Source organism: Camelus bactrianus, chromosome 1 (genome assembly GCF_048773025.1).
Source record: "Camelus bactrianus isolate YW-2024 breed Bactrian camel chromosome 1, ASM4877302v1, whole genome shotgun sequence".
Taxonomy (NCBI): Eukaryota; Metazoa; Chordata; class Mammalia; order Artiodactyla; family Camelidae; genus Camelus; species Camelus bactrianus.
The window spans coordinates 51,690,753-51,718,426 of record NC_133539.1 but is presented as its reverse complement, the minus strand read 5'-3'; the positions used below and the strand labels follow the sequence as shown (position 1 = coordinate 51,718,426).

Below are 27,674 nucleotides of genomic sequence, written 5' to 3'. Positions count from 1 at the left end.
TTTCTGGGTCTTTTCAGTCTCCCGGGGCTGCCAGGTGAAATCATGTCAGCTGGAGCTGTGCGCAGAGGAGAGCGGGCCTCAGGAGCAGTGATGTCTGGCCTCCCTCCCCAGCTTCCTGTACACCCCTCCCTGGGGTCTCCCCAGTGTTTCAGACACACCTGGAGGAACAGTGATTGTCACCTTGCCTGTGGCTCAGAATCCTCTGTGACTCCTACTGAGAAAAGTTGGAGCTTGAGAGTTTGGCTCACCCACCCGAGTGACGTTGCTTCCGTGGTGCTCTGCAGCACACTGGAAGAGGAGAGGACCGGGTGGGATTTAAACTGGTGCAGGTGCTTTATTACAGCTTCTCCCCAAACCTGGATGGAAGTGGACTGGCTGTGTGTGTGGACACACACAGAGGCCCTTTCCTAATTCCTCCAGTAGCCATTCTTTGAGACTACGTTGATTTCGATACTTCGAATCAGAACGCAAAGCACTTCCACACACGTCAACCTATCTCAGCCTCACAACTTCGTGAGACAAGCCGAGCACACATTCTTAATCCATACCCTCTTACGGGTAAGAGGTTTTACAGTGGGGTGGTAATTATGTCATCCATTGATTCCTTGTCTGTGGTTCTACAAGATTCAGAAAAGTTAGTGACTTGACCATGGTCACGCAACTAGTACTTATCAGAGCTGAGAAGTCAGGATGGTCCTTCTGATTCCCCATCTAGTGCTCTGCTTCTCGGATTTGCTTCAGAGCTTGTTAGCAGTCATGGCATTTGAGGGGATAAAAAAGAATTTTCTACTGAAAACCTTGATTTTTAGATTAAGCTGTACTGCTCATTGGCTGGGCAGCTTAAACTTCCCTCCCCCACCCCAGTTTTCTCATGTGTAACTCATGATGGAGAGAACTCACTTTTAAAGGGTGTCCATGAAGGTACCTCATAACTTTGATGTATCTAAACCAATGCAGAGATTGCCAATAGTGCCCCCCTGTCTTCGCCACATATGATGTCCAGGAGAGAGATGCCAAGATCTCAGACTTCATCTAGAACGTGAAACTGTCTATGTTTTACAACAAAAAGAAGAAACTAAGATACTTTATTGCAGAAACTGCCCATAGCTCTCAGAAAACAACAGCCTTGACCCAGTGACCTGGACACATTCAAAAGACAGGCCACCATTCACTCTCAAATGTGTAAATTGTACAGAAAGGCAACTCTAAACAGTGGGTATGACAGAAAAATATCAAAGCCATTTAGCTTCATCCACCCAGAAATCTCCCACAATAAAAATTCCTGTTTTAAAAATACTTACTGTTGACTACAACTAGTAATAAATACTCTAATACATTGTTACGAATTTTAACTAAAGACCAACGTGGAGTTTTCTATTATAGCATTTTTACCAAATATTTTCATATATTATATAATACAATCCATACCTATTTTGAAGTAAGCCTAAGTGAACACTCTCATATATAAATAGTTTTTAATTAAATCTTTCGTTTGTGTGCCACTTTGTCTCCTGGAAGGCAGCAAAATACTTCACAAACTGTACTTTAACGAAGTGCATTTTCTCCTCTGCCAAAGCATGAAAATCACATGTTGCTGTGGTTTTAAAGAAGAAAGCTATACTCTGTTTCTCTCATAATAAAACTCCCTGACTAGACCTCAAGAGAGCAAATTTCTCATCCTAGCCTCCCTGCAAACTCACTGTTAGGGAATCCATTAAGTTCTAACTTCAGATAACATCTAATCTGGAAAACTCAAAGCCCCTTAATATCGGGTTACTGCGCACTCGCCTGAGACGTAGAGTCTGCTCGGTGGTCTGTGTGATGTGGCAGCAAAAGAACTTTATGGGAAGGATGGATTCGTTGTTTGGGGGTTACATGTTGTGCTAGGGGCAGCCAAGCTGTCTTGACTTCTTCAACGCGACCCCCAGAGGTCGAGGCTGGAAGATGCCTGGGAGACAGGAGCACGTGCTGTCCTTCGACATTCTGCACTGTACCCTGGGTCCCAGGCTCGGTGCTAAGCGGTGGATCCTCGCACGAGACTGACTTCCTTACGTAGTAGGAGGCTTTTCTTTTTCATCCAGGTGCGGTGGTTTAATGCTCATGAATGGTGGTTTCACCATTGGTAGGGAGGCGCTGGTTTCTTTCACGGGTCCTCTGATGGTCCTAGATTATTTCAGCCTTCTCTCGGTTTGCTGTCAACTCATGCAAAGTCTGATTTTCACTGAAGAACAGAGCTGCCTTTGCTCTTCGAGATCTGGTCTTCATCTCCCTAAAGCATACATGTTGGCATTTGTGGAGGTGATGCTGGCGATGGCGGGTGGTGTTTCCTCCCTGCAAGGTGGTGGTGCATTCACCTGGGCTTTTAGCACACTAAACTGTCCCCGCAGCCACAGAAATCAAGTTTTGATCTAACATGTCCCAATGTCCACTATTTCTGTCCATGGCCACCATTAGCATGGTTATAACCCCCTACTATTGCACAAAAGGCAGCCTCAGGTGCTGGAGTTCCTGTAATGTATAAAACAAGGTCCATGCCCTGAGAATTTGCATTCTTTCCAGTGACAGAGGAAACAGGGGTTAACTATAGCCATTTATCTATGTGCTAAGTGAGCAGCAGAGGTCAACATGGGCTGAGGCTGTTTTCACAAGGAAAAGTTTCATAAGAGATACGTGATCTGATATGCGCCTTGGAAGAAGGGAAAGCCCTAGACAAGATAAAGGTCAGAGGGGCCTTCCAGGCAGCCAGAATGGTGTGTTCAGGGCTCAGAAATGTGAGTGCGCTTAGTCTTTCTGACACCCTGTAAGTTAACTAGTTTTAGACCAAATGGAATATTGATAGGAAGGAAATCTGAGAGGGCTAATTTGATATAGATTCAGTGAACTAACATACCCAGGCTAAAAAGTTGGGATCCAGGGGAAATCCATTAAGGCATCTTTTCTCTGAGTATATTCTAACGTTGATAAATGCGCCATTAGAAAGGCCGGGGAGTGAAGATGGTTCTGTAATCCAGTAAGTTTGGTCATTGCTGGGGTCCTTAGCACCTTTAATATCCTTATGTGTATTCGAAGTTTGTAAGAGAGCCGTATAGTATTCCGTGTTTCTTGTGTTTGCTTGACCAAGGATCTTTCTTGAAGGTTCATCCTGAAGTTCCAGTGTTCTATAAAATTCACTCTGAGAAAGATGCTGAAGGGCAGGAATGAGGATGGGGCAAAACAGTATACTGTGGTGATTAATTTAGTACTGTTATGAATGGATATGTCATCAAGTACAGAAAAGAAGGCATCACTGATGGAACCAAAGGGAAGAATAAAGATCAAATGTAGAGAGGATAACCTCCAGGATAGGGAGAGAATGTAGAAAAATGTATAGCTATATCTCGAGGAAACAAAATGAGAAAAATTCAGAGATATTGGAAAAGGAGGTGAGAGCTAGTGAGCTTGCGCTGGATGGTCTAGATCCTCTTGCTGATATAGGAGGCAAGGCCATCAACTGAAAAAGAGAATGAAGAATGGCACTTGACAAAGTAGAACATACGAAGAAAATCTACTGTAGGCTTGTACTTACAAACGACATTGAGCAGGAGTGATGTCCAGATGGTGTGCATGTGTAAGGTTTTGTACCAAGAGTGGGAGGGAGTGGTGAGTGGTAATATGGATTCGTGATTGTATAACATTAAGAAGAGGCTCTGTACCTAGAAGTTCAGGGGAGCAGGGAAATCTGGAGAGTTGCTGAGAACAGTGTTGCAATGGTTGACCCTGGGATAAGGTCGGACTGGACAAAGATTTCCGGTGAAGCCAGCAGGAAGGACCAGGTGAAAAGAGTAGATTCCTTAGGCATTGAGGAAGGGGAGTTCTCAAGCTGGGGCTGGAACACTTGAGGTCAACGTAAGACCACAGAAGACGAGTTTAGAATGAGGATGAGGGCTAAGAAATAGCCGGAAAAGATGATGATAAAGACCTGTTGAAACAAATGGTAATGGGTTTTTGGATTGAACAAAGTAGGAAGGGAAAACGTAAATGAAGTATAGAAGGTTTGGGGAAAGGTTAAAAACAGATTTGAGAAGGCATTAGAGGACCATGATGGAGAATATACTGCAATAAGCCTGTGGTGAAGACCTCAGATGAGCAGGAGTGGAATGAAGGCAGGATCGGTGGTTCAGAGATCACAAGCTGGGTGTAGGTTAAGCCCTGGAGCCCTGCGGCTAAAACCTGGCCCTGGAGCCCTGCTGTGCCGCCCTCCCACTTTGTGGTCTGTGGCAGAAAACCTTTACCTTTCCTGAACATCAGTTTCCTCACCTATAAAATCCAAAGAATGAGTATAAGAGAGAAATAAATAATGTATGAAAAATGCCAAGCACGATACTAGCCACATGGTAAGCATTTAAGCAGCAGTAGCCAAACTACTGTGGAGGTGATGGGAGCAGGAAAGAGGAGGTGACTTTCATTTTGGAGACAGTGACACTGTGTTCTTCCGCGTGACGCCATTACGATGTTTCTCAGTACCTGTTTCTCCGTTTAGCCACAAACTGTAATGATTAGTCCAAAAAGCATACTCAGGGCAAGGGGCAAGGTATGGATAACTCTGATATAACACCAAATAACAGGCTGCACCGTAAATCATCTTCATGTTGGAATCCTTATTACAGAGTTTTAAATGACCTGATAACCAGGACCTGTGGAGGCTTTCTGGACCCAGAGATTCTGGTATTCAATGACTTACAGAAGGGGTTTCATCACCAGGTATTCACTAAAAACAGAAAAATTATTGTCATATGTATGTGCATGCATACATGCATATGTATGTTTGCACTGAGAGATATACTTGTATCTCACCTGATCCCAAAGATCTCTTATTTTGAAAACAAAAATCAACTTTACCTGACAGAACTGAGGCTCCCGGGGCATGCAGCTCTTACTAACAGAGTTTGTGAATTGTCAAAGAGGAATCAAGGTCTCTGTGGAGACAATTAACACAGATTTAAAGTGACAAAACATTGGGACCCTCTATTGGCAGCCCTATTCCAGGGGTCCTTAAGCCATCAGAGATATTTCTTCTGGACGTGGGTATTAACTAGTGGTTAATTAAGGGGCTAAAATTGTTTAAAGTAAAACTTTTCTTACAGCATCAGAAAGCTGCAGGTGGGGTTCCTGCTTCGTTTTTCTGGCCATGGTGCCTTTGGTGCCTTTGGTGCCCTATTCGTTAAGTGGTATTCTTAGCAGTTTCCAGAGAGAGGGGATTGGTGATGTAGACTTGGGAATTCGTTTCAGGTAATTTGTTAAAAAGTTAAAAGTCAAACAGATTTCTTTAACAGTTTTAATGGCTTAACAGGTTGATGAGCTACTTAATTCCCACATCTTTCTTCTCAAGGGACTATTAGAATTTTAAGGGACCTTTAAAATCATAAAATCCACCTCCTTTTCTTACAGATGAAAAAGCTGAGCCACCTAGAGGTTATATGACTCATCCAAGGTCACCCTGCTAGTTCTATGATTTTACTCTCTTTTTTAACTCTCACTCCTTTTAACTCTGTCTCTGTGCCCCTACAACACCTCTCTGCTGATTATTTCTTGGATTTACTCTTGCTTTATGGAATTTCCTGTGCCGCAAATTATGAGCTAGTGGGTCTTTGCCAATTAGTAACCCCTCACCACTAATACATCACTACATTTGGGGCGAAGAAAGGAGGGAAGTGGAACAATTTTAAATTTACTGTGATCTTTGAGACAGCTTTGTCTACACCTGGGAATTGCTGTTAGACAATTAAGGTTAGTAAAGCTCATTGAATTTCTCAGAGGAAAGGTGTTATTTGAATTATTACCAGATAATTATTGTTAAAAATAACAATAACGTAAAAAATAGGACCTTTACATGTTTAAGACATTATCATTTTAATTTCCAGTGGGGGAGAGGAAAGCCCTGGGGAATCTAAAAAGGAATTTTTTTTTTTCTTAATGTGCTGTATGCCAGAAACTCCTTGAATTCTGTCTAATGCCTCGTGACCTGACAAACTGGCCCAGAATCAGAAGCCAGTAGTGCCGTGTGAGCTGTTAGCCAAGTTATTCAGCTTGAACTGCTCATTTGAAAACAACCCTCAGTAGAAAGATGAGTGTCAGGCATAAGACCAGTGGTACCCAGACCAGTGTCATCAGCATCACCTGGGAGCTCATTGGAAATGCAGAGTCACAGACTCCATCCCCAGACATGCAGAATCAGAAATCCCAGGTGATTCATCTGTTCATTAGTTTGAAAAGACCAGTATAAGACGTTCTCGTCTTCAAATAGAAAGGAGTTGGAAGGACTTATTGATCATTTCTGAGAGTTCCTTCATGTGAGGTCTGTGCTGCCAGTTCTTTCAGTGACTCTGAACTGTCAATGGAAATACCATAAGCATCTTTCTTGTGCTGAGATCACGGTGGGAACCAGAAATGTGTCTGTGCTGTGTCGGAGCAGTTGTTGTAGAGTTTCAAAAGGCATAGATTTAGAGTCAGAGAGACCTGGGTTTGAATTCTGGCCTCACCACCCACAGCTTTCTAATCTTGGAGATGTTCACTGAGCTCTCGAGTCTCACTTTTCCTCATCTGTAAAATGGCTGTACTAACACCTACAGCACGACAGGATTAAATAAGATTAAATAAGAATGCATTTACACAGAAAAATTCCTCATGCCGTCCCTAACAAAATTTAGACATCTAACAAATTAGTGTTACTGTTACCTTTTCTGTAAGCTTTAATCATGCAGGCTCCATCTGTCATTTTAGAATGATTTGTGTGATCGCCAAAGAATGGGAGAGGCCAGTTGAAATGAGGCCTCCCCAGAAAGTTCCTGACAGTGATATGTGGCAGTGTGTTACATAACAGCTCTCCTCTCCAAGGGCTTCCAAGACGGATCTGCAGAGCCGTCAACAATCCAGCAGTCTGGAATGGAAATGGCCCACTGTCTCCGCTGCCTCTGACACCATCAAGAACCTTGCCAGCCGGGCTCCCAGAGCAGATTCTTTCTAACACTGATGATGTAAGAGGCAGAGAGAACAGCTGGGTTTCCAGATTCTGGGCAGAATGTGTGGCCCCTGCCGCCTCTTGAAATTACCTTTTGACTTAAAACCGGAGCACACTGGATGTGGAAGCCACTGAAAAAGAGTAAACCTGAAACCTTGTGAAGTCACTTTCACTGAGTCTTTTTTAGAGTATAACTACTCTTTAAGCAATAAAACATGACCCTCCATGCAGTGGTTCTGATTAACACGCCCTCGGGTGTGTACTAAGGCAGAAGGGGAAATGAGAAGGGGACAGGTGACAGTTTGCCCAAAAATGAAAGAAAATCATAGCAGGAGGATGTAGAGCTGAGAAAGAGGAGTTTGATTAAAGGATGGAAAGATTATGTCTCCATTTAATTATAAAATGCACAATTTAAATCAAACGTTAGGCATATTTAAAATGTACACTTACGTAATTACACAGTGGATTTGTATACATCCAGCTGATTTTTCGCTGCAACATACTAGACACATCAACCAGTGATTTTCCTTTATCATTTTAATGTAGTTGCCAAGGGAAGAAAAGAGAAGGAAGCTCTCTCTGGTGAAGTGTTAATAACCTGTCCAGCCATGTGGTGGTTTAGTACGAACTATGAAGAATTTTTGAGCCCAGTTTGCTGTTTACGTGGCTAGCAGAGTGTGGCTATTTAACGGGTATCTCAATATAGCGTGCTCCGCCGTATTGGCCAAAGAGAATGTGATGCATAGGACCAACGCTTTCTTCTGCAGAGTAACAAAGAGTAACATTCTCACCCTAGGAAAGGCAGGTGAAGTCTTGTAGTACCGGAGGCTGGCATTTCAGAGCTGAGCTTTTCTGGCCAAGTAAAAATCCTGAGATCCCCTGGGAAAGTCTATTTCCTCCCCAGGGTAAACACTGTTATCCCCACGACACGTTTTGTTGGGCTTCACATCTTTGGGTGAGAGAAAAGGATTCTATGTGAGGATGAGGATAGAGAAGAGATTAAACAATTAATGTTTCTTCTACCAAGGGACAAAAATTGGGACAGACCTGGGAGCAGTCATCTAGCCCTTTCTACAAGTAGGGTATGATATGATGAAAGAAAAATAAGTAAAAATGTAAACATACTTAGGGGACAAATACTGGGCAAAGCTAGGTGAAAAAAGAACTGTCAGTGTGGCGAAACGGCAAGATTTCCAACACCCGGTGTTTCTCTAAGACAATGAATTTAACTGTAGAATCACCACAGCCCGTTCTCACCAAGGACTTCAGCTGAACCCATGGCTTTTCCAAAGCATGAGAAATTTCTGCTTTCTGGTTTTTCACACTTAGTTGATCATCCTAGTGGTATTTGCAATATTGGCCCAATTGTTTCTGCTGGTAATGTTACACAGGTTTGCTTCCTTGTTCTCTAAATCCATCCTCATTTTTTAAATATTTAACTATAAAAAGATATTTATTAGTTTGGTTTATTGAAATGAATAAGTGAAACAAAGTTCTTAATTTTTTGGAACCCGGTATATCCCTGCAGTCTCTGCACCTTACCGCTTTCTCTCTCTGGTCTAGTCACTGCTGATGATCTGCTGGGCCTATTGGTACTCGTAGATATTTAGAGATCTGTGACTTTTTATATCAGTTGTCATTGCTCAGGTAAGGATGTAGCCTTGAGCAAGTCAGTTCCCTTGATCTCCTCATCTGAAAAATGAGGAGTTGGCAAAGATGAGCTTTAAGGTCTTGCCAGTTCAAGCTCAGTTCTCAGCTTATTCCTTTTCATTTTTTTAAATTCTTTTTTAATTGTATTATTTTGGGGGGGAGGGAGATAATTAGGTTTATTTATTTTATTCTATTATTATTTATTTAATGGAGGTACTGAGGATTGAACCCAGGACCTTGTGCATACTAAACATTCACTCTACCACTGAGCTATACCCTCCCCTCTTTATTCTTTTTAAATTCAGATCAGCAGACATCAGCTGAGCACTAACCTATATGCAGGGCATTGCACACTATGAAAATGGCCTGTGCCTTCAAGAAGCTTATGGGGGAGACAAATTACACAAATAATTACCAGAGTCTATAGGACATGCAAAGGGAGTGGGGCAAAAAATGCTTAAGGATTCGAGAAGGGCACTTTCTTTTGGAAAATGTCTCATAAATCAGGTGATATTTGGATGGCCTTTAAGGAAGCTATGTGTAGACATTGGGAAAGGGGAGGAAACACCATGAATATGGTGGGCAAGAGTGAAACTTCTGCAGTGTAGAATGAACTGTAGAAAACAATAGTAGGAACTTAGATTGGGGCTATATTGTAGGAGTGTTTAGGACGGTGCTCTAGGAAAGTAAAGGTAACATAGGTATGAAGGGTGGACTAGGTGGTAAGGAGGATCTGGAGGAGGTGAAGCTGAAGTGAAGGAGGCATTCACAGAAGGAATAAATAGGTGTTGGGATAAAAAGTGAGTATTGAATTCATGGCCTGAGAACAAACTACAGGACTTGGCAGCTGATTGGGGGATGGGAACTGAAAGAAAAAGAGGAGTGAATGAAGACTTCTCAGTTGTAGGCGCAAGTAACTAGGTGAAGATGGTGCCCACAGCAGGAAATGGGAAGGCTGGAGAAGTAACCTGTTCTGAGGGGAGGGCAATGAATTCTGTTTTAAACTTTCTGAACTAGAAGTGCCTATGCGGTATTTGATGGAGATGTGAGCTTCTCAAAGGTCAAAGCCCCATCTTCTTCATCTTTTCTAGGTGCCTAGTAGAGTCTATGTAAACAATGAATGAATGAATGAATGAACAAATGAATCAGTAACCCGATAGTCATTTAGAATACGGGTCTGGAGCTCTGAAGACCAGCCAGCACTAAAGATAGCCATGTGGGTGTTCTCTACGGGGAAGAGATTATGGAGGCCACAGAGGGTGGGTGTGTGGGCAAAGCTTGAGGAGAGAATCTTGAGGAATGTCTGCGGGTAAGGAACAGGAGAAGGAAGGCAGGCCAGGGAGGAGGCGGAAGAGAGAACTGAGAGCAGGAGTGAAGTCAGGATGATGCAGTGTCCCGATGAAAAGGAGGAGAGTTTCCAGAGTAAAGTGGTCATCAGGGCCAAAGGGGCAAGGCCTAGGAAAAGACTTCTGGGTTTGAGGCTCTGCACCAGACAGTAGTCCATTCTGTAGCCCCTAAGGCTGACCTCCTCCAGCTTAGAGGCTATGAGAGGAAACAGGCTGTAGTGAAGGGTGGAGAGAAGGCAAGAGGCCAGAAACATGGGCAGGTCAGTGGGCATTTTTAAGATGCGTAAGAATGGAGCAACCCAGAGAGAGAGACTGCAGTGGGATGGAGAACGCTGGAACCGGAGTCTGCTGGGGAAGGCGGAGGGACCCCACCCTCACTTCCCCCACCCTCACCCTACACCTCGGCTTCCAGCTCAGGACACACAGCCAGCCCCACATGCACCAGCAGGTGCTGTTGACCTCAGACCAGACAGGCAGTCAGGTTGAAACACTGAAAATGGGGCCAGACCACACCATCTCCACGCTCCCTCCCCTGACTTGCCAATCTCTGGTGCAAAGGTACAGTACCAGACCCTCAACCCAGCCAGGCAGTTCCGGCTCTATCAGAATGAATGATCACCATCATCTGTTCATTTTAACAGCCTTCACAGTCTTATTTCTGTTTGTCTCTTGTCTGATCTAGATGCAGCCGCTCTCTGTTCCCTGCCCCAATGAGCACCTGCACTAGGCCCAAGCCCTGGAGTGATTTACCTGAAGAGTGACACCATTTCTTTGAAAACTACTGTGAGTACGTTCTGCCTCCAATGAAAGGCTTCTTAGTTCACTTTGTTTAATTTAAAAACACATGCCCGCACACACACACAATTGCAAGGGCAGGTGAAGTTTTAGATGGCTTTGTCTCTTGGATGCAGCGAGGTAACCAGACTCAGTCCCGAGGCGCCCGCACTGTTTCTCGGCTTCCAGCCTGTGGTGCTCACCCTGGGCGGCATCACACCCACCCCGCCAGGTGGCTGGGCTGAGCTGCATCTGAACGCACCTTACAGGGACTGTTGCTGTTCCGCTTGGTCATCTGGGCCTCTGCCTGAAGCGGTGGCAGCTCCAGCCCTATCTGTTTGCCTCTCCTCGCCCTTCTGAGCCACTCTGTTGAATCTTGCTGCAGTTTGTCATTTCACACCACCCTGGTCACATCCGTGAGCCAGCTTTCCACGCCCGTGTCCACCTGTGCTGTGGCTGCATCTTTGTGCCCCGTGCTCTGGTCTCCTTGCTGCTCAAGGAGCAACTGTATCCAGGTCAGCTCTGCCCTCTGGATGCATGGCTCTGACTACTTGGTTTAGTCCTCTCTGTGTCAGACATTTACGCAGAAGTACAACCCCTGCAAGTTAAGTTGCAGGAATAAGTTGGGGTAGGAGATAGGATGCCTACAGGAAGATACTGGTGAAAGATTGACATCAACTATTCACTAATCATTGCTGAAAGTAACAGATGAATATGTACTTTTTTTTTACTAGAAAAGCCAGAAATTTCAATTATTTAGAGGCTATGCATGCAAAATAATTATACATTTTAACACAAAAACTCGTTCTAGTTGTTGTAGCTACACGTTTTCCTACCTGGTATGAGGCAGGTAATGGGATGGCGTTTGACAGACAGACATCTCTGTTACTGGAAAATGCTAAACCCTAGGAGACTAACATCCCTCTTAGGCCTCAGGAAGCATTTTCACATTCATATTTTCTATGTCTTTAGCTATTCTGGCATAAATCAAACCCAAAGGGACAAAGTCAGGGTATTGTGTTGTTTTGTTTTGAATTGCTTTTTACCTTTAATGCTGTCTGTCCCATGAATTGTAATTGGTGGTAGCGGATGTGAAGGCAGGCCTGTCTGGCCAGAATGGAGATGGGAACCATGAAACTAATCTGCAGTTCTAATGTGTTTGAGGGATTAGGGACTAAAGACATGACAAAAGGTCAAAATAGAGTTTCCTCATTCCATACCCATGCAAGGAACTTGCTTGTGTAAACACCTTTATCCACCCTGAAGTTCAAGGGGGAGAATGCCTTAGATATCCCCACATCTGGACCGTTGTCTGAGTTTTTCTTCATTGCAGGGTAACTATGCTGGTGCAAGTGTCACAGGCACCCGGGTTGCAGGCTGGTTTCAGAGTTTCAGCCTGGTTATCCTTTGGGAGGGAAGAGAGTCTTTGCCACTCCTACCTTCCTGTACCACAGAGAACCCAGAACCAGGCCCAGAAATCAGGGCCCAAGTTTTCCTAAAAACATCCGGGAAGCCCACAAGTGAGCCTCCATTTGTGCCATTGGACAAATTTCACCTGTGCGGAACGCTGGTGCCTGCGTTCATGTTTCGCAGGTCCTAGAGGATGGACAAATTGGGTTCCAGTCCTTGCAGTCTCTGCTTTTCGGAAACGCAGCCTCCTCATATGTAAAAGAAAAATAATCATAAAACTTACAGAGACTGACTCTGTGGTGCAAAACCCAATAAGGTGAATATGGGGTAAAAATGTGGACTAATTACAAATGTATCCCTCCCTATGGGTTCACAAAACCCTGGGCCAGGGCTCAAGGCTTGCGGGTGGATAGGGAAGAGGTGAGTGTTAGATTTTTTAAATCTACCCACTCCCACACCACGTGCACAGCTGTGCTCAGCAACCCGCCTGCTCACCTGGATTGCTGGGATAACTACGTGAGATAACATACAAATAGCGTCTGGCGCAGCAGACATAAGTGTATTTACTCAGTCAACTAAAATTTTCTGGGCACTTTCTATGTGCCAGGCACTGTTCTAGGGACTTAGAGTGTGGCACCCACAAAACAAGCCAGAATCTCTGCTCTCACAGAGCCTATGTTCAGTTTCCTTCCCCCATAAATTGCAAATAGACAGAATAGGTACACGGACGCTGAGAAAGAACTAATTTTATTGTTTGTGCTATGTCTTTCCTTCCAGAAAGTATAATTGGGAGGAAAGGGGTGAAGGAAATGGAGAGGGGGAAAAGGATAGGTGTGCTGATCCATCTGACGCACACGCATGCGTGCGCGCACACACGCGTGCACACACACAAACGGAACCCCAGAACCATTCTCTGCCCTGATACGTGGCCCTGGGGGCCGACTTCTCCAGACTCCGTTACAACCAGGCTGTCTTCTCCTCTGGTTTGAATTTAGCCCGAAAGGAGACATCAGCAAGAGCTGGGACAGCTGCGAGAGAGGGTCAGGGATTTATTAGTCCAGCCCCCTTCCCAACTCCAATCTGACTGCACTCAGGGAACCCCACACCTCCCCTCACTCCTTCAGTTTAACAGGTTAAAGCTGAGATTAACGACTTCCCACTATTGCTAGTCCCTCGTGCTGCTCCATCCCTTGAGGGTCCCCTAACCTCAGCTGTACCTCAGCACAGAGCCCTGTCATTAAACTCTCTTTGGTTCAAACCTCTGAGTGTGCCATCTATTTCTTGCCCAGATCTTGACTGATACAGTGAGAGAGAAAATATACTGAAAAACATTATAAATCAACCTTGCCAAGAAGGTTCAAAAAATTGAGAGAATAAAATATTTTTATCATGAAAACATCTTAAATTGATCTAAGAACATTAGACCAAGAGGTGAAAGGACAGATTGTAAGAAGACGTGATAAGCTAGAGTGCCGAGTGTTGACGTCAATGAATAGACCATAGTGCTTAGGTTTGATGGGCTTCACAGGCCAAGTGTAGCTTACTTGACCCTCAACTTCAAGAGGAGCTAATGGTGCGGCAGCAGCGACAACAAACACGTGAACAGAAAAGAGGTGTCAGGAGGGTGATACCATGAAATCAAAGTGTAGGAGAACAGATTGTGTATCCTAGCCTTCTTTCTGCCTTTGCTGCAGTTACAATCCATTTGCCCCTACCCAAATCTCAATATTTAAAAAGATTAGTAAAGTAAAGGAAGTGCCACCTTCTATCTGAAATGATGAAAACCACAGAACTGATGCTCTCTCTGAAAGAGCTACCACCATGGGACGCTGACCGTGTGCCAGCCCTGTGCTCATCATGTGACATGAATTATCTCATTTAACCCTCACATCAGCCCTAGAAGGGTAGTATTGTTATTTCCATTGTACAGATGAGGAAACTGAGGTCGAGAGGAGCAGAGGAATCTGCCCAGGGCACACAGCTACTGAGTGGTGGAGCTCAGTTCTACTATCAGCCCCCACTGAGATGGTCTGTTACCACCTCCCCTTTGCCCCACTCCCTAAACACTCTACTAAGCCTCCTTCATGTATTATTGGGAAGGAGAGTAAGGAAATGGTTACCACACCAAAAAGATCAGGGCAGGGGTGAGGGGTGGGGAGGGTCATGGATCAAAATTATCACAATCCAATGAGTATTTATCAAAAGGAGGTTTTGACTAATTCTTTTCCATCCAACCAGGCTGATAAGTGGTAGGCATGTTAATGTGCCGGAGAGGGTGGGAGCCCAGCAAAGAGAGAAAATTGGGAGAGGGAGACAGAAGAGAATGCTCTCTTTCTCAGCAGCCCCTGGAGACTGATGAGAGCTCACACAGATAAAATATTTATTTTCCATATGTTGCAGAAAGCATTGCCATCACTGAATGTGTGCCTTATGTGCAAAGAAGTGTGAAATCTATACATCAAGTGCTACCAATCTAGTTCATTCCCATGCATTTAACAACCTTAATACTACCATCTCCTCAGTATGTTTTCATGTAGTATTTCTTTCCACCTACAATATGGTCTATTAAGGAAAGAGCCAACATCCTCCACAACCTTACTCACTGCTACATTTCAGCCCAAAACTTGTTGCCAGGGCCAGCACAAGGAGAGTTAAAAACTAGTGGGTCCTGCTGGCTAACTCAGCCGCCAGTCACCTCAAAATGCCTTCCCAGATCTAGAGGCGGCCTTTTTATCATAACAGAAATGTTTGCAGTGGGGAGATGAAAATGTTTTTGTTCTCTCTGGACAATTGGGAGATAGTCAGAATGTCAGAACTGACCGTTGAAAGGCAGGTGCCTGCGGCCACATTTTTTTTTTTCTTTTTTTGAATGCAGAGCCCCACCAGCCTGGCAGGAGGAAGTGCACAATGATTGGTCTGTTTCTCTGTGGAAGTGTGTTCAGGGTACACCCAGTTTTGCTTTGCATATATTTACGAAACATCTGCCCTTTTCTTGTTCTTAAGTCCTCCCCCCTCACCAGCCCCCTTTCCCCTTTCTCCTAGTTTCTTTCTTTGTTGTTGTTGGCTTGTCTAAGTTTTTCATTGGAGCTTTCATTTTCCGGTTGAGGGGCGACTTCATCAGAGTGTATAATTTTAACATTGAGGGAGGGAGGGAGGAGGGATGGTGAGAGAGAGAGAAATTGAGAGAGACAGAGAGCGAGAGAGAGGGAGAGGGAGAGAGAGGAACTGAAAAGAAAGAAAGGCTGAGCGGCCAGAGCTTGGCAGACCAACCTTTGGCATGGTGACCAGGAGGAAGGTTCTGGTCTGGTGGGGAGTTTGCCTGACTTGCTGCTAGGAGTCAGCTGGTGCACTGCTGCCCTCTAAAGGCCCCAGGGAATAATGCACCACCGCAACAGCTTGGAGAGACCTGCCCTCCTGACGTGCCATATTTATGCATTTCTTTTCACACAACCAAAGAAGTATTTTCAGTTAATTACAACAGGACTTGCTTTTTCCTCCTTAGTAAAATAGGAACTAAAACAGGGTCAAAATAGCAGCCCTTGTGCATGTCTAGACGGAGACGGTGCTGTGTTTTAGTGTTTCTCAGCTCTGGAAAAAGGAGTCCAGAAGAACTATCAGAGAGAGTGAGATGGAAAATGAATTGTTTCTAAGGCAACGAGTGCCTCTCTGTTATCTGTGCAGTTGGGAAACAGCCCAGGGGTAAAAGGACAAGTGAAGTGGTATTAGGAAAATGAAGGGGTGAGCCAAAAGGTTGAGTTTTCAACATTTTCTACTTGTAGAGGTGGTTTCAGTGGCTCTGGGCTATGAATGTTCTCCAGAGGTGATCCTCGAGACAACAAACAAGAGGGTACGGTGCGCAATGTCAGGTAGGAAGCAGGGCAGATCTAGGGAAGGAAGTAAAGCCATTGATATAAAGAGCAATCCAACTTTTGCAAAGTTAAAAACAAAAGAGCAGTGTTGGTTGGTTGGCCAGGTACTCGTGTTTGAAAGAGGGCTTCTTTAATTTCCCGAAGCACACATCTGAAAGTAGCCTAGGCCTTGTCTATGAGCATCAGAAATACTTTTTTTCTGTCAAATGATATCTGCTATTAGTGTTTCATCTCGATATTTAAATGACTCATGAGGACCAGCCTCACTTTAATGAGCAAAATGGTCCTATTCTCATCAGATGCCCTTCATAGATTCAAAGGAAAAGCAGGCAGTCAAGGCAGATTTCACTGCTGCATAAAGAGGAGGAAACTTAATTGGGATTCAGACTATAACTATTCTCAAAATATACTTTAATTTCAACTCAATTTCATTCTATCAACAAATCTATATTGAATGACAGCTGTGTCTAAGCTACTCTGCTTAACAGTATACGCTAGACAGCAAATCTGGGAGGGCAGAAACCAGGCTTGTTTTACCTCCTAGCCCACGCTGGCACATCAGAGGCAAGATACGTATTTGTGAAATTAATACATGAATAAGTGAATAGTGGGAGAGAAGGAAGAGGTAATGAATGGATGAACACAGGGAATTCGAAAATAACTATGACGTTTTCTTACCCTCAGAGAGTTTACAGTCTCATAGGATGGATGAGGGACATAACCATTATTGAAACAAAATTTAATGAGTAAAATAAGAGAAGTGAAACGTGTTTGGAGATTTCAAGGAAAGGTTAGAGGGAGGAGAAAGGTTAGAGGGAGAGAGAACAGGAGAAGTCCTATCTGGTCGGAGGAATCAAGACAGTTATTTAAGATGGGGCAACATTTAGTAAGTATAAAGGATAAGTATGATTTCAACTGTTAGAGGTTTTTGAAAAGTCATTCAAAGAAAGGAAAATAACTTGAGCGAAGATGTAGAGCCAAGGATGTAGATTCTCCAGCATGTTCCGAGAATATTTGAGATATTTGAGAGTCCAGTGTGGCCAATATGCAGGGCATGTGAGCTAAGCAGAGCAGATATGGAATTCTAACATGGTCCTCTCAGATTTAGTGAATGCAAAGCTGTGGGACTAGAGAAGTCAAGGAGGATGGAGAGTCAGAAAGTAAACAACAGCCTAAATAAAAAGTGTTAAGGTGATAGCAGTGGAACGGAAAGGAAAGAGAGATGTGCAAAACATGAAGGAAGCACATTTGTCACGACTTGACAAACTGGCTTGAAGGCAGAGGAAAGTGTATGACCCTGAGGTTTGCAAGCTGGTGACAGACAGCAGTGATAGAAATAGGAACCATAGAGGAGGCATTGGTTTTCATGGAAAAAAAGGAGTTGGGCTCTGGAAGCTTTGATCTTGGATACTTCCTTACACTGAACACCAGAAACGAGCTCCTTGGAGGTCCATGTAGATGCTCAAGAATTGGGGGTTAATTCCATAGTCACCCATTCAACAAAGAGTAAAAGACTGCATTTTGTTGCTTTTGTATTGTTGCTTTTATATTGGCTTCCTCCATCCTGAAAAATACGTCTGAAAGCTCTCCCTCTATTTTCATCTTTCCCATGCCATCTCTGCCTCCTGCCCTCTGGAAAAGCAGATTTGATTTCACAACCTGTTGGACCAGAAACACAGCATGCTAATCATAACACCATATTCTGCGAGGGCAGATTTAACTACCCAGTGCAACAAATTTCAATACAAAATATTCTGTATAACAAGTCCATTGCCATGCTTAGAGAAGCAAGGGAAACATGGAAACAGACCTACTTACAACACATTCTGTACCACACGTAATCTTTTACCAAAACAGAAAATACTTCCTCTGCTTACCATACACAGGATGATAGAAAAGGCACAGAGTCAAGGAAACTGGGGGGATGTTCAGGGGATGATAAATAATCCAGTTTGACTAGGACCTAGGGTGCATGCAGCATAAGCAGAGTATCTATTTGCCTGTATCAGTTGCATGGTCCTAAGGAGAGGAGCTGACTGATGGCTGAGCTCTTCCACTTCCTATTCTTGGTCCCAAATAACAATTAGCAACAATTACTTTCTAATTCCCTTCACCTATCTCTTCCCAAACACACAATCCCAAACATACAATCTCAGTCCTTACTCTAGGATCGTACACTAAAGCAAAAACCAAAGGGAGTCTTAGACTTTGGATGAGCAAAGAGTTGGCCTAGAGGATCTGCCTGTGATACCTTCCTTCTTTACCTACTGGAATCTAAGCTCTTCTTTTCACTTTTCATTTGCTGCTTTACCAAATCCTTTCATCACCATCCCTCTCATCTGCATAGCTTGCAAGTTTAGATTGTGATTTCAAATTGTGTTGATCTAAAAGAAAATCTAATAACAGCAAGCAAGAAAGTTGACTGTTCCATAATGTGTTCCACTGAATAGAAACTTTAAAGTGGAAGGAACCGTTAAGGCCTTCTAATCCAAGCCCTTTATTTTACAGATGAGGAAGCTGAAGCCCAGAGAGGTGAAGTGAGGTGCCCAAGGCCACACAGCAAGTTAGAGGCACAGCTAGTACCATAGCTCAAGTCTCGTGACTCCCAGTCCAGTGCTCCTCCCATTACTCCACGGGTCCTGTCTCTAAGCGTCCTGACAAATGCTAGAACGGTAAAACCTCCACTAGTATTTTTCCAGACCATGTTAAAACTCTTAAGGGGGGAGAAAAAGGATGCTTTCTTGGATAATGTCAACCATACGTAGCTCAAGCTGTCTAAAGTTCTGGGACAGGGTCTTTTTATGCAGCCAACAGAGTCCAAATGTGGTGCTGTTTGCTCGGCCCATATGCTTTCATGTGTTCCCAGTTAGGCCATTACTGGAGGGAAAAAAACAAGAATCAGCTTGTTTTAAAACAAGGGACATACTGGACTCTCTCCCATCCCCCCCAGAAAAAAAAAATCAAGTTATCTTTAACAGATTCTAAAAATGCCTTTTCCCAAATATGCAGTCAGTTCCTTCAAAGGGCCCTTTGTTTATTTTCAGGAAGAAACCCAAGACAGCTGAAAACCAGAAGGCATCTGAGGAGAATGAGATTACTCAGCCGGGTGGATCCAGCGCCAAGCCGGGCCTTCCCTGCCTGAACTTTGAAGCTGTTCTGTCTCCCGACCCAGCCCTCATCCACTCAACACATTCACTGACAAACTCTCACGCTCACACCGGGTCATCTGATTGTGAGTACACCACTAAGGTGATGGTGTCTTTGCGGGGCTTGGAGCTGGCTTCTCCGCTGGGTTCGGGCTTTTTTGCATTCAGAGCAAGCTGTTTCCATTTGGTCTTCTAAAGTAGCCAAAAGTAACTTGCCACCATTTTGAGTCAGCCAACATCTATATTTTCAAAGCTCGGGTGTGTTTTAAAACCAGGTAACCAGCCCTGTGGCCTCAAAAGGCTGATAAACTACATGAACCACTTTCTCTTTCATAACATTAACTCAACAACACGAGTCCATTTGCTGCTTTCTAATTATTCTTTTGTCCCCACAATCTGAATAATGGCACTTCCACCATGACGAAATTGAACAACCAAATACGGACCTCAAAAGGCCAGTTAGACCCAAGGAAATGTCCATTTTTGAGATTACATAACCCCAGTCAGCTTTGCCTTAGTTATTGTAGCTTGGCTGAATTTCTGTCTTCCCAGTTTTTAATTTATTTTGAAGTGGTTAAAGGATAGCAAAATTTACAGAAGAAAAGAGAATGGCTTCCAAGAATTCAGAAGCCACCCAGACTTCACGTAGCCAGTACGAACTCAGGTTAAAAATATTTTTTAATTAAAAAAACTGCCTACAGGCTAAATTTGGAAATGGGCAGCTTAATGAGATTGTCGCTATTGAAATCCCTCCATCGCTGTTTATTTTTACTGTCTTCCCACTAATCTGAGAGTCACTTCTTCAAATTCTATTTTAAGAGGGTTGATAAATCACGTTTAGGAGGTATTTTCTCTTTCCGAAACATAACTCAGTACTTCAGAGAGAAAGAAACACACGTGTTGACAATGGAAAGGAATGGAGTAACTTTGGAGTCCAATCCAAAGGAATATTCCTTTTAGTCTTGAGATACCCGACAGCCACTCTGAACTGGTCTCCATAACGGATGTCAGGCAAAGAGCTGCTGTATTCTTCTTTAGACTGAGAAAGATAAGACCAAACAAGTTTTATTTTCAAAAAGGTACTCCATTTGCCCTGTCCTCAAAGCAAAAATTATTAATTAGGAAATGAGATTCTAAATCTCCTATTGTGGTTTTTCTGATGAAGCAAACGTTAAACTCTGCAAAAAGGGCGAGAGGTGAATGAGGCTGGGACATTCCATTCCCTACTCTCTTCATTGTAATAGTCTCTAGATAAGGGGACATGACCTTGGGGTTGGGGTTGGGGTGAAGGAGGCTGGTGCTGTTCAGGGGCTGAGCTGAGACCACACTCTGGCTGTCACTAGAGAACAAACGAGAAATTAACAAGATCCAAATCTCTGCCGCTCGTGCAATTTGTACAAAGCTGCTGCTTCTATAGAGAAACTTGGGGGTCAGAGGCAGGGACTGTGTTCTGTGGCCCGTCAAAATAGTAACATCCTTGGCCTTCTTGCCTAGCAGTCTCCAGCCTAATAGTAATTACAGGAAGAATTGGAAAATAGCGTGGCACGGTGCCCGTAGACATGTGCGCACTGTCCCTACCTACCAGGAAGGTAGCCTGTTCCTGCAGAGAAGGGCCTGGAGCTCCTGCGTGCAGACCTCCGACGCCTGGCTTTCTGCCACAGCTTATGGGGCAGATTACATAGAATGGCCTTAGCCCAGAAATCCCGTTACAGCAAAATGAATGTTTTGCTTAACAGAAAAAAAGGCACTGGGCTTTGCTGATTACACTTTACCATAAGCATCCTCTGGCCAGGCCTTGGCATGAGCGTGGAACGTGCACGAGCCACAGCCCCTTGGTGACCCCTAGGAGGCTGGTGGATCTGAGCTCAGTAAAGTACGAATGCAGTTGGAAGGAGAACAAAAAGGGAGGAGAAACGTAATCTCCAGCTGTTCAGAAAGTCAATCTGATTTTGCCATTAAGATGTGTAAGCCTTCTCTGCTCCAACCTGTTGTTTAAATTGATTATACTTTTCTCCAAATATGTTTGGCTTGTAGTTTGTCCTGATTTGAGCCTACACTTAGAAGAAAATTGTTTTGAGGAAAGATTCACAGAAATCTGTCCATTTGGAGATTGCTTGAGAGAAGACAGGAAAGAGGTTTATTTTAAGCTGTTAAAATTTTTGGATGCTCTTCTTGCATTCAAGAGGATTTTTTTTTTTCTACTTTCAAATGTCATTCTTACCATAGATTAATTTAAAACCCTAATTTCTTTAAGGTAAAATATTCAGTTTCTATTTAGAACTAACAGATTTGGGGCATTTAAAAATAGTGCCCTTGACTTGTTTAGTATCTTTAACTTCAGAAACATTCCACCCGTGTGTGGTGTTCCAAGCTTTCACAAGTGCCTGAATTTTTATAGCACCTTTTTATTTGTCATGTGTTTGGCAAAATTATTTTTAGTCATGCCTTAATGGCCATTTTCCGTCAGTCATTATAATTCTTCCCAATTTACAGATAAGAAAACTGAGAAAATTGACGCCCAGATAGATGAATGCTGTGCTAGGTAGTTAACTTGTTCAGATACTGAGGGATGTCTGTGGATTTGCGCTCACTGTGAGCTGCCTGAATTCTCTGTTCCGAGCCCAGAAATGGCATTCCTGGCTCGAAACAGGCATCTTGACAACATGCAACTACTCATATTGGCGACGGGGTTATAAAACACGATGTGTAAGCATCCCCACAAAAGAAAAGTCAGCTCCGCATGCACACTGGTCAGGGAGGGCAAGCCATGGCGTTGCTGCATCTGAAGGGCACGTTTTGAAGCAAAGAGGACATCTGACCCCTTAAGTTCTCAGTTGGCTATTTAACCTGCTGAGCCTTTTCAAAACTGGCAAAAGATCCCAGTACTGTTCAAACCAAGCAGGGACATCGCTGAGAAGTGCTTTCCTCCGTGAAATGACAACGTTGATACCGCTACTGAAACCTGTGCTGCTTCGCAGTGCACCCTCTACAACCTTTTAGCCATATTCCCCTGTCACCTCCTGGTTTGTCACCTCTTCACTGTTTCTAAAAACCTAGACAAATGCAGACGACGGCATTGAGATGAGTTTCAGTCTCAAAGGGTACCAAACCCCCAGCGTTTGACAGAACAAGTCCACGGCACAGGCTGAGGAAGAGCTGAGCCAGGCTCTCCCTTTAAATGCTAACACAGGGCTAAACCAAGTTAGGGGGCAGATGAAGCTCCCCACGGGAGAAGCATTTTTCGATGACCGTGCAGCTGTAGCACATCACAGCCATGTACGTGTGATGCACGCACCCACTTTGTTTTTCCCTGGATCGGGCTCCCATTGAAGGGAGACGCGATTCTCCCCCTTTGGCCAGTCCTCCCTACTCTTGGCTGTGGAACCGCCTATTCTGAGGTCTTCATTTTGTTGGAAGCTGACATCTGTGGTTGCGTACCTTCGCGTGTTTTGCCCTGGCCTCATCAAATCCTCTGATTTTCTGTGTCCTTGCCAAGATGCACTTCCGCGTTAACAGTTTTTATTTATTTTTAATTTAACCTTTACACATTACCAAACTGTTGTGTGGGTGGGTTTAACTTTAGCGCTGGAGGTGGCATGAATCTGCCGGGGCTGAACGCCATCGAGGAGACTGGTGGGCTCTTGCTGTGCTCCCTCCTCGCTGGCCTGCCGTCTCCCAACCCTTTGCTTGGTCCCCGAGATGAAAGATTTTAGTACACTTGGTTCAGTGTGAACTTTGAGGCTTTTTTTTTTTTTTTTTTTTGAGAACAAAACAAAGAGGATTTTTTTTTTATAGCAAACTCCATTAATGCCACATTAAGGCTGACATTTTAATTACCCCAAAGTCAGGAAATGCAAAGTTCAGGTTCCCACAGCAACAGAAACTGTCCCCTTGAGTGCCGGCATCACAGCAGATTCTTCCATTGCTGATTACACAACACCGGGCGCGGGGACATTGTTTTTCATCCACGTAGGTGGAAAGGAGCACGGCTTTTATCCATTGTTTTTTTCCTGTAACTACAGTTGAGGATATGGGTCTTTAGTGGCCCTCCCCAAGCCATCTCTGTGTATTACCCTGGAACGGAAGACTGTTACAGCTCTACATGTGCACACGGACAGAATTAAAGTTGCTGTGGGAACATTAACTCTGATTTCCGGACTTCCGTGCCAGTCACATTTAAACCATAATGTTGTAATTTTTGGCATGTAATAAATGTGCATTTCATGTACACAGACAGAAAGAAGCATAAGATGTATTTTAAAGAGCAATTAATTACTAACTTTGTGATTAAAAAACATTTGGTGCATGTTCCTTCCCATTTAGCATCAGCTGCTGGTCTTAGCCAGGCCTAATAGATGACATACTGTGTCTCATCCTGTATCTCAGATGTACTTACTGTATGTTCCTGTTCTTCTAGATAATTAATTCCCTTAGTGAAGCTGTAGGGGGAAAACAAAATGGAAGGAATATGCAAGCATGTAAATAGGGTAAAGGATATTTTGAAGGAAATGATTCATTTCTACAAATAAACCTCTCAGTCCCTGATCAGGAGCCAGAAATCTGCTAAGTGGGTGTAGACCAAGGTTTCTGGCCACCTTAGAGCGTCTGGTCCAGGGCCATCAGAACAACTTGAAAGCAGATTTCCCCCTGAATCCCCGGCATGTCCAATGTGGGAGTGTTTCCACTCTGTAATAACTTTTCAGGGTTAAGGCTTACAAAGTTATTTTACGCTGTAACAGCTTTTCAGTTTAGATTCAAACCGGAAAAGAAAAGTTATGGGGAATCAGGTAAAACAGAGGTTTTCCCAACTGTTAGGTAGTTAGATAAGTGGGGGCACTGGGCAGACAGGTGAAGGAGAGGGGGGGATGGTCTGGAAGATGGTGTTATGCCTGCTTCCAGCATAAAGGGACTTCACTTCTAAATTAAAGCCAGCAAGAAACAGGTTAGAACCCGACAGCCACGACTACGCGGTAGACTTAACCGGACACGACCCAGTGCTTGTTGTATTGTAATTAACATTTTGATTTAGCCACCAACCCCCCTCCCCAGGTTTTCCTGAATACACCGTGGGTAAGGACATGTGCAAAAGGGGCCAAACATGACTAAGCATTCCAGGGAGAAGAGCTGTCAATCAGTCAAGAGACCACCTCTAAATGGGGGTGTAAGAGAAAGGGGAGACCAAAAAACACATTTTTTTCCTCCCTTGGATCAGCCCGCCTCTTCTTCTTGGAGGTGTACTTTTCCTTTTTTAAATAAATCTTTTAAAATCTGTTTGCTACACAACGCTTTCCGTCTCCCATCTGTAAATCGTATCTTTTGAGTAAGACAAGAACTGGGGTCTTTACCTTTTGGGGTAACACAACGAACCCCTGATTTAGAAAGTAGTGTTTTCAGTTCCTTTGAATTTGCATCTGGTTGACCTATTTGTGTTTGAGAAGGAAGTGTTTCAAAATAACTATTTGAAGAAATTTGTGAGTAAAAGGAATTAGTAGCAATACTCTAAGGTACAGTGTGTCAGAACACAAATGCTTGAGCGTTTGTTTGAAACTGGGTGAGATAAAATATTTTTACCGAAGGGATGTGTCACCTAAACTCTCAGGTAAAGCTTTAAGAGGAGCACACTTATGGAGAATTTGAACCTCTGTTTTTGCTATTCCTTCACTATCTCTCCTGTCACAGACTCCTTCTTGTTCAGTTTGGCTGTGTATAGTATTTAACCTTTAAGAAAGAGACTTCAATTTTACAGGGCTCTGATTTGCTTTCACTCAGGCTGTCTGTACGTGTGAATGTATGTCTGTATGAGTGAAAACTGCTCAAGCGAGTTTGAAAGTCTCTTTGGCAAATTTGACTGCGTGTTCAGAAAGTTTCCAATCAGAGAGCTGATTCAGTGTAAAACCTTCCAAAAACTTACTGGGGCACCTGTTCACATGAAAAGATTGGATTTCTGCTGGAGGTGCTCAGAAGGCAGTGTTTATAACTGAAGATCTCTGTTTGCAGTGCCAAAAAATGAAAAACATTTTGGCCCCCAAAAAACCTCCATAAATGTTCAAAATGTATAATCAAACAAAAGCTTCATTTGGATTCAAATGCATGTATCTCAGCAGATGTGTCTAAACTAACTGGAATCCCACAGGAGCAGCTGAACTGGATTTTGGTATGTCTTGATAACTGAAAGAGTTATTCTTAGACTTTGGAAGGACAAAAATGGTCCATCTGTGAAGAACTGTAATAGAGACATGGCAAAAAACAGCATCCTCTGAAAGAGTTTATTTATGGAATTTAGGACAAGTTGGACAATCCTGAAAACATTTTGGGGTCACACTAATTTGCAGAAGAAATAGCGCCAAAAATGGGACGAAATCAGCCACTACAGACAGTCATTATCCTACGGCCTGCTGTTACTTTCCTAATAGAGTCCACATCAGTTAAACAGTAAATAGAGCATCTTTGGTGTGACTAAATGCTCCCATTGTCCCCAAAGTGTCTTGCATTCCTCTTTATTCTACTTCCTACAAAGACTTATATATTTACCTTTTTGTTGCTAACAGTTTAAACTGTTTCCCTGCTACTTCATTAACCAAGTAAACCTCTTACTTATTAAGTATGGATTTGTTTCTTTAAAGATAGTGTTTCCCGTTTTAAAAGTCACCGCTCTGTCTCTGAGTTAATTGATACATAATCTCTTTGGAATTACTTTCATTACCTTTGATACCCTCTTATTTAGAGGTTTCAGTGCTTAATCCCACACTTACACATTAGAAGGCCAGTCATTTTTTTTTCATTTGCTCTAATTTCTTAGAGTTTCTACTTACTATATCTGGGGACACATTTATTTTTTAAAAATCATATTTCTTCATGTTTCATATCACAATCTACCTCTTTTTATGAAATTGCCCCTCTTTTTTTTTTTTTTATAAAAATTGTCCTCTCTTGATGATGCTAATTTGACTGGATTTCTTCCATCACCACTTGATGCTGTAATTTCTGGAAGTTACTTTCACCTCAGCCATTCGTGCCTTCCTTCATTTAGTCATGCACCCAATGCTGTTGAACCCCTGCTTCTGTGCCACGTCCTCAGCTAGGACTCAGGGCAAAAATACGCACAAAATATCGTCCCTTCATTTTAGGAACTCACGCTGTTCCCACACACTTTCCCCAACTTTTAAACCTGTAAAGCAGTCGTACAAATGCAGTAGGAAAGTGTTGGATGATGCACAAAAAGCTCCCAACCTCCTGAAGCAGTGGGAAGGGCTTCACAGGGCAAGTGACATTGCACCAGGACCTGGAAGGAGTCGGCGTGTGTAAAGTAGAAGAGGGAGGGAAGGGCCTTCCAGGCAGAAGGAACAGAAGCGAAACCACAGAGGCACAAAAAGAGCATGGTGTTCTCAGAAAACAGAGCAGTTCAGTTTCCATGCTCAGACCTTCTGACGGTGTGCCTTCATTTTAATATAAACTCACAGGGCAGTTAATATTTATTTGGGTAACATTGCCTGTCGTTAATGGTCATTTGGGCTGAACTGCATGGCCCTTTAGAGACATTTGCTTGCCAAATAAATAGTAAAGCAAGCCACTCTTTATTTTCTAATAAGTAATAGTGCCCTTCTTTGCATGAGGTCAGTAGATGTAGGAAAGTATTATGAAGGAGCCAGTGATAATTTGTTGATGAGAGGTTCAGAATAACTTTTCTTATTGAGAGGTTCATTCCTGGAGCCACAGAGACTCCCAGAAGTGCCATGCTGGAGTTCTGTTGTCGACTCGTGGTCCCTCCAGATTCTAGTAATCATTCCTCTGCAGAAATCCTCCCAGGTCCATTGAAAATCTGATCTCACAGCCCATTGCTCTGAGTTACATCACACCACATTAGTCTCCCAGAAACTGCATGAATGTGCTTCTGATTGTCCACATGTGATTGCTAAGGCCGACTGCTGATTTTCAGGGCTGGAGTCTTCATCCTGCCATCTCATATCTTGCTGCAGCACATCTTTAATTCTTATCTGCAGCTGCTGGTGACAGTTTCATATGTGCTTCCTCCGCTTGTGGCAAATTTAATTACATAAAATTAGTGTTCCTCCATATCTGTCAGGCCTTCTTACATTCTGACTTGAAAAAAAAAAAAAAAACACATGTACTGCCCTCAGAGATGGATCATTTGATCAATTGAGAGCATGCACGAAGATTCTAAGAATGTCTTGCTTTAAGGAAATTTCAAGTCAGATCCTTCCACCATTCACTTCACACCAGGTGCCATAGTGAGACCTCTTATTATCCCATCGGCTGAATAAGCACGTGCTGCTTTCTTTTTTGCTTTTCTTCTGCCTCCACATCCTTTGTTCTCTCTAAGGAATGTGTACCAGTTAGAACTTTTTTTATCAGCACTGAAAGAGATTGAAATTTACCTGGCCTAAACCTATTACCATGCAGATGGGGAAGCTGAGGCCCAAAGAGTGCAAGTGTCATGCCAGAAGGTTCTCAGCGTAGTAAG

General features: G+C 43.5%; 1 protein-coding gene across 31 annotated transcripts in view; it reads left to right on the top strand.

Annotated features, from left to right (window-relative positions):
• The window catches only part of ZBTB20 (zinc finger and BTB domain containing 20), a 758,521-nt gene that overhangs the window by 678,138 nt on the left and 52,709 nt on the right, over window positions 1-27,674 (top strand). For 23 of the 31 annotated variants that reach the window (XM_045507287.2, XM_074363908.1, XM_045507284.2 and 20 more), the window contains 3 exons: window positions 10,676-10,776; window positions 18,555-18,718; window positions 19,091-19,278. In XM_045507287.2, the coding sequence (XP_045363243.2) occupies window positions 18,708-18,718; window positions 19,091-19,278 (199 nt within the window). In that variant the 5' untranslated portion in view covers window positions 10,676-10,776; window positions 18,555-18,707. Of the gene's footprint in view, window positions 1-10,675; window positions 10,781-18,554; window positions 18,719-19,090; window positions 19,279-27,674 lie in introns of those variants that run through there. The other 8 variants (XM_074363967.1, XM_045507297.2, XM_074363958.1 and 5 more) reach the window with 4 other exon arrangements.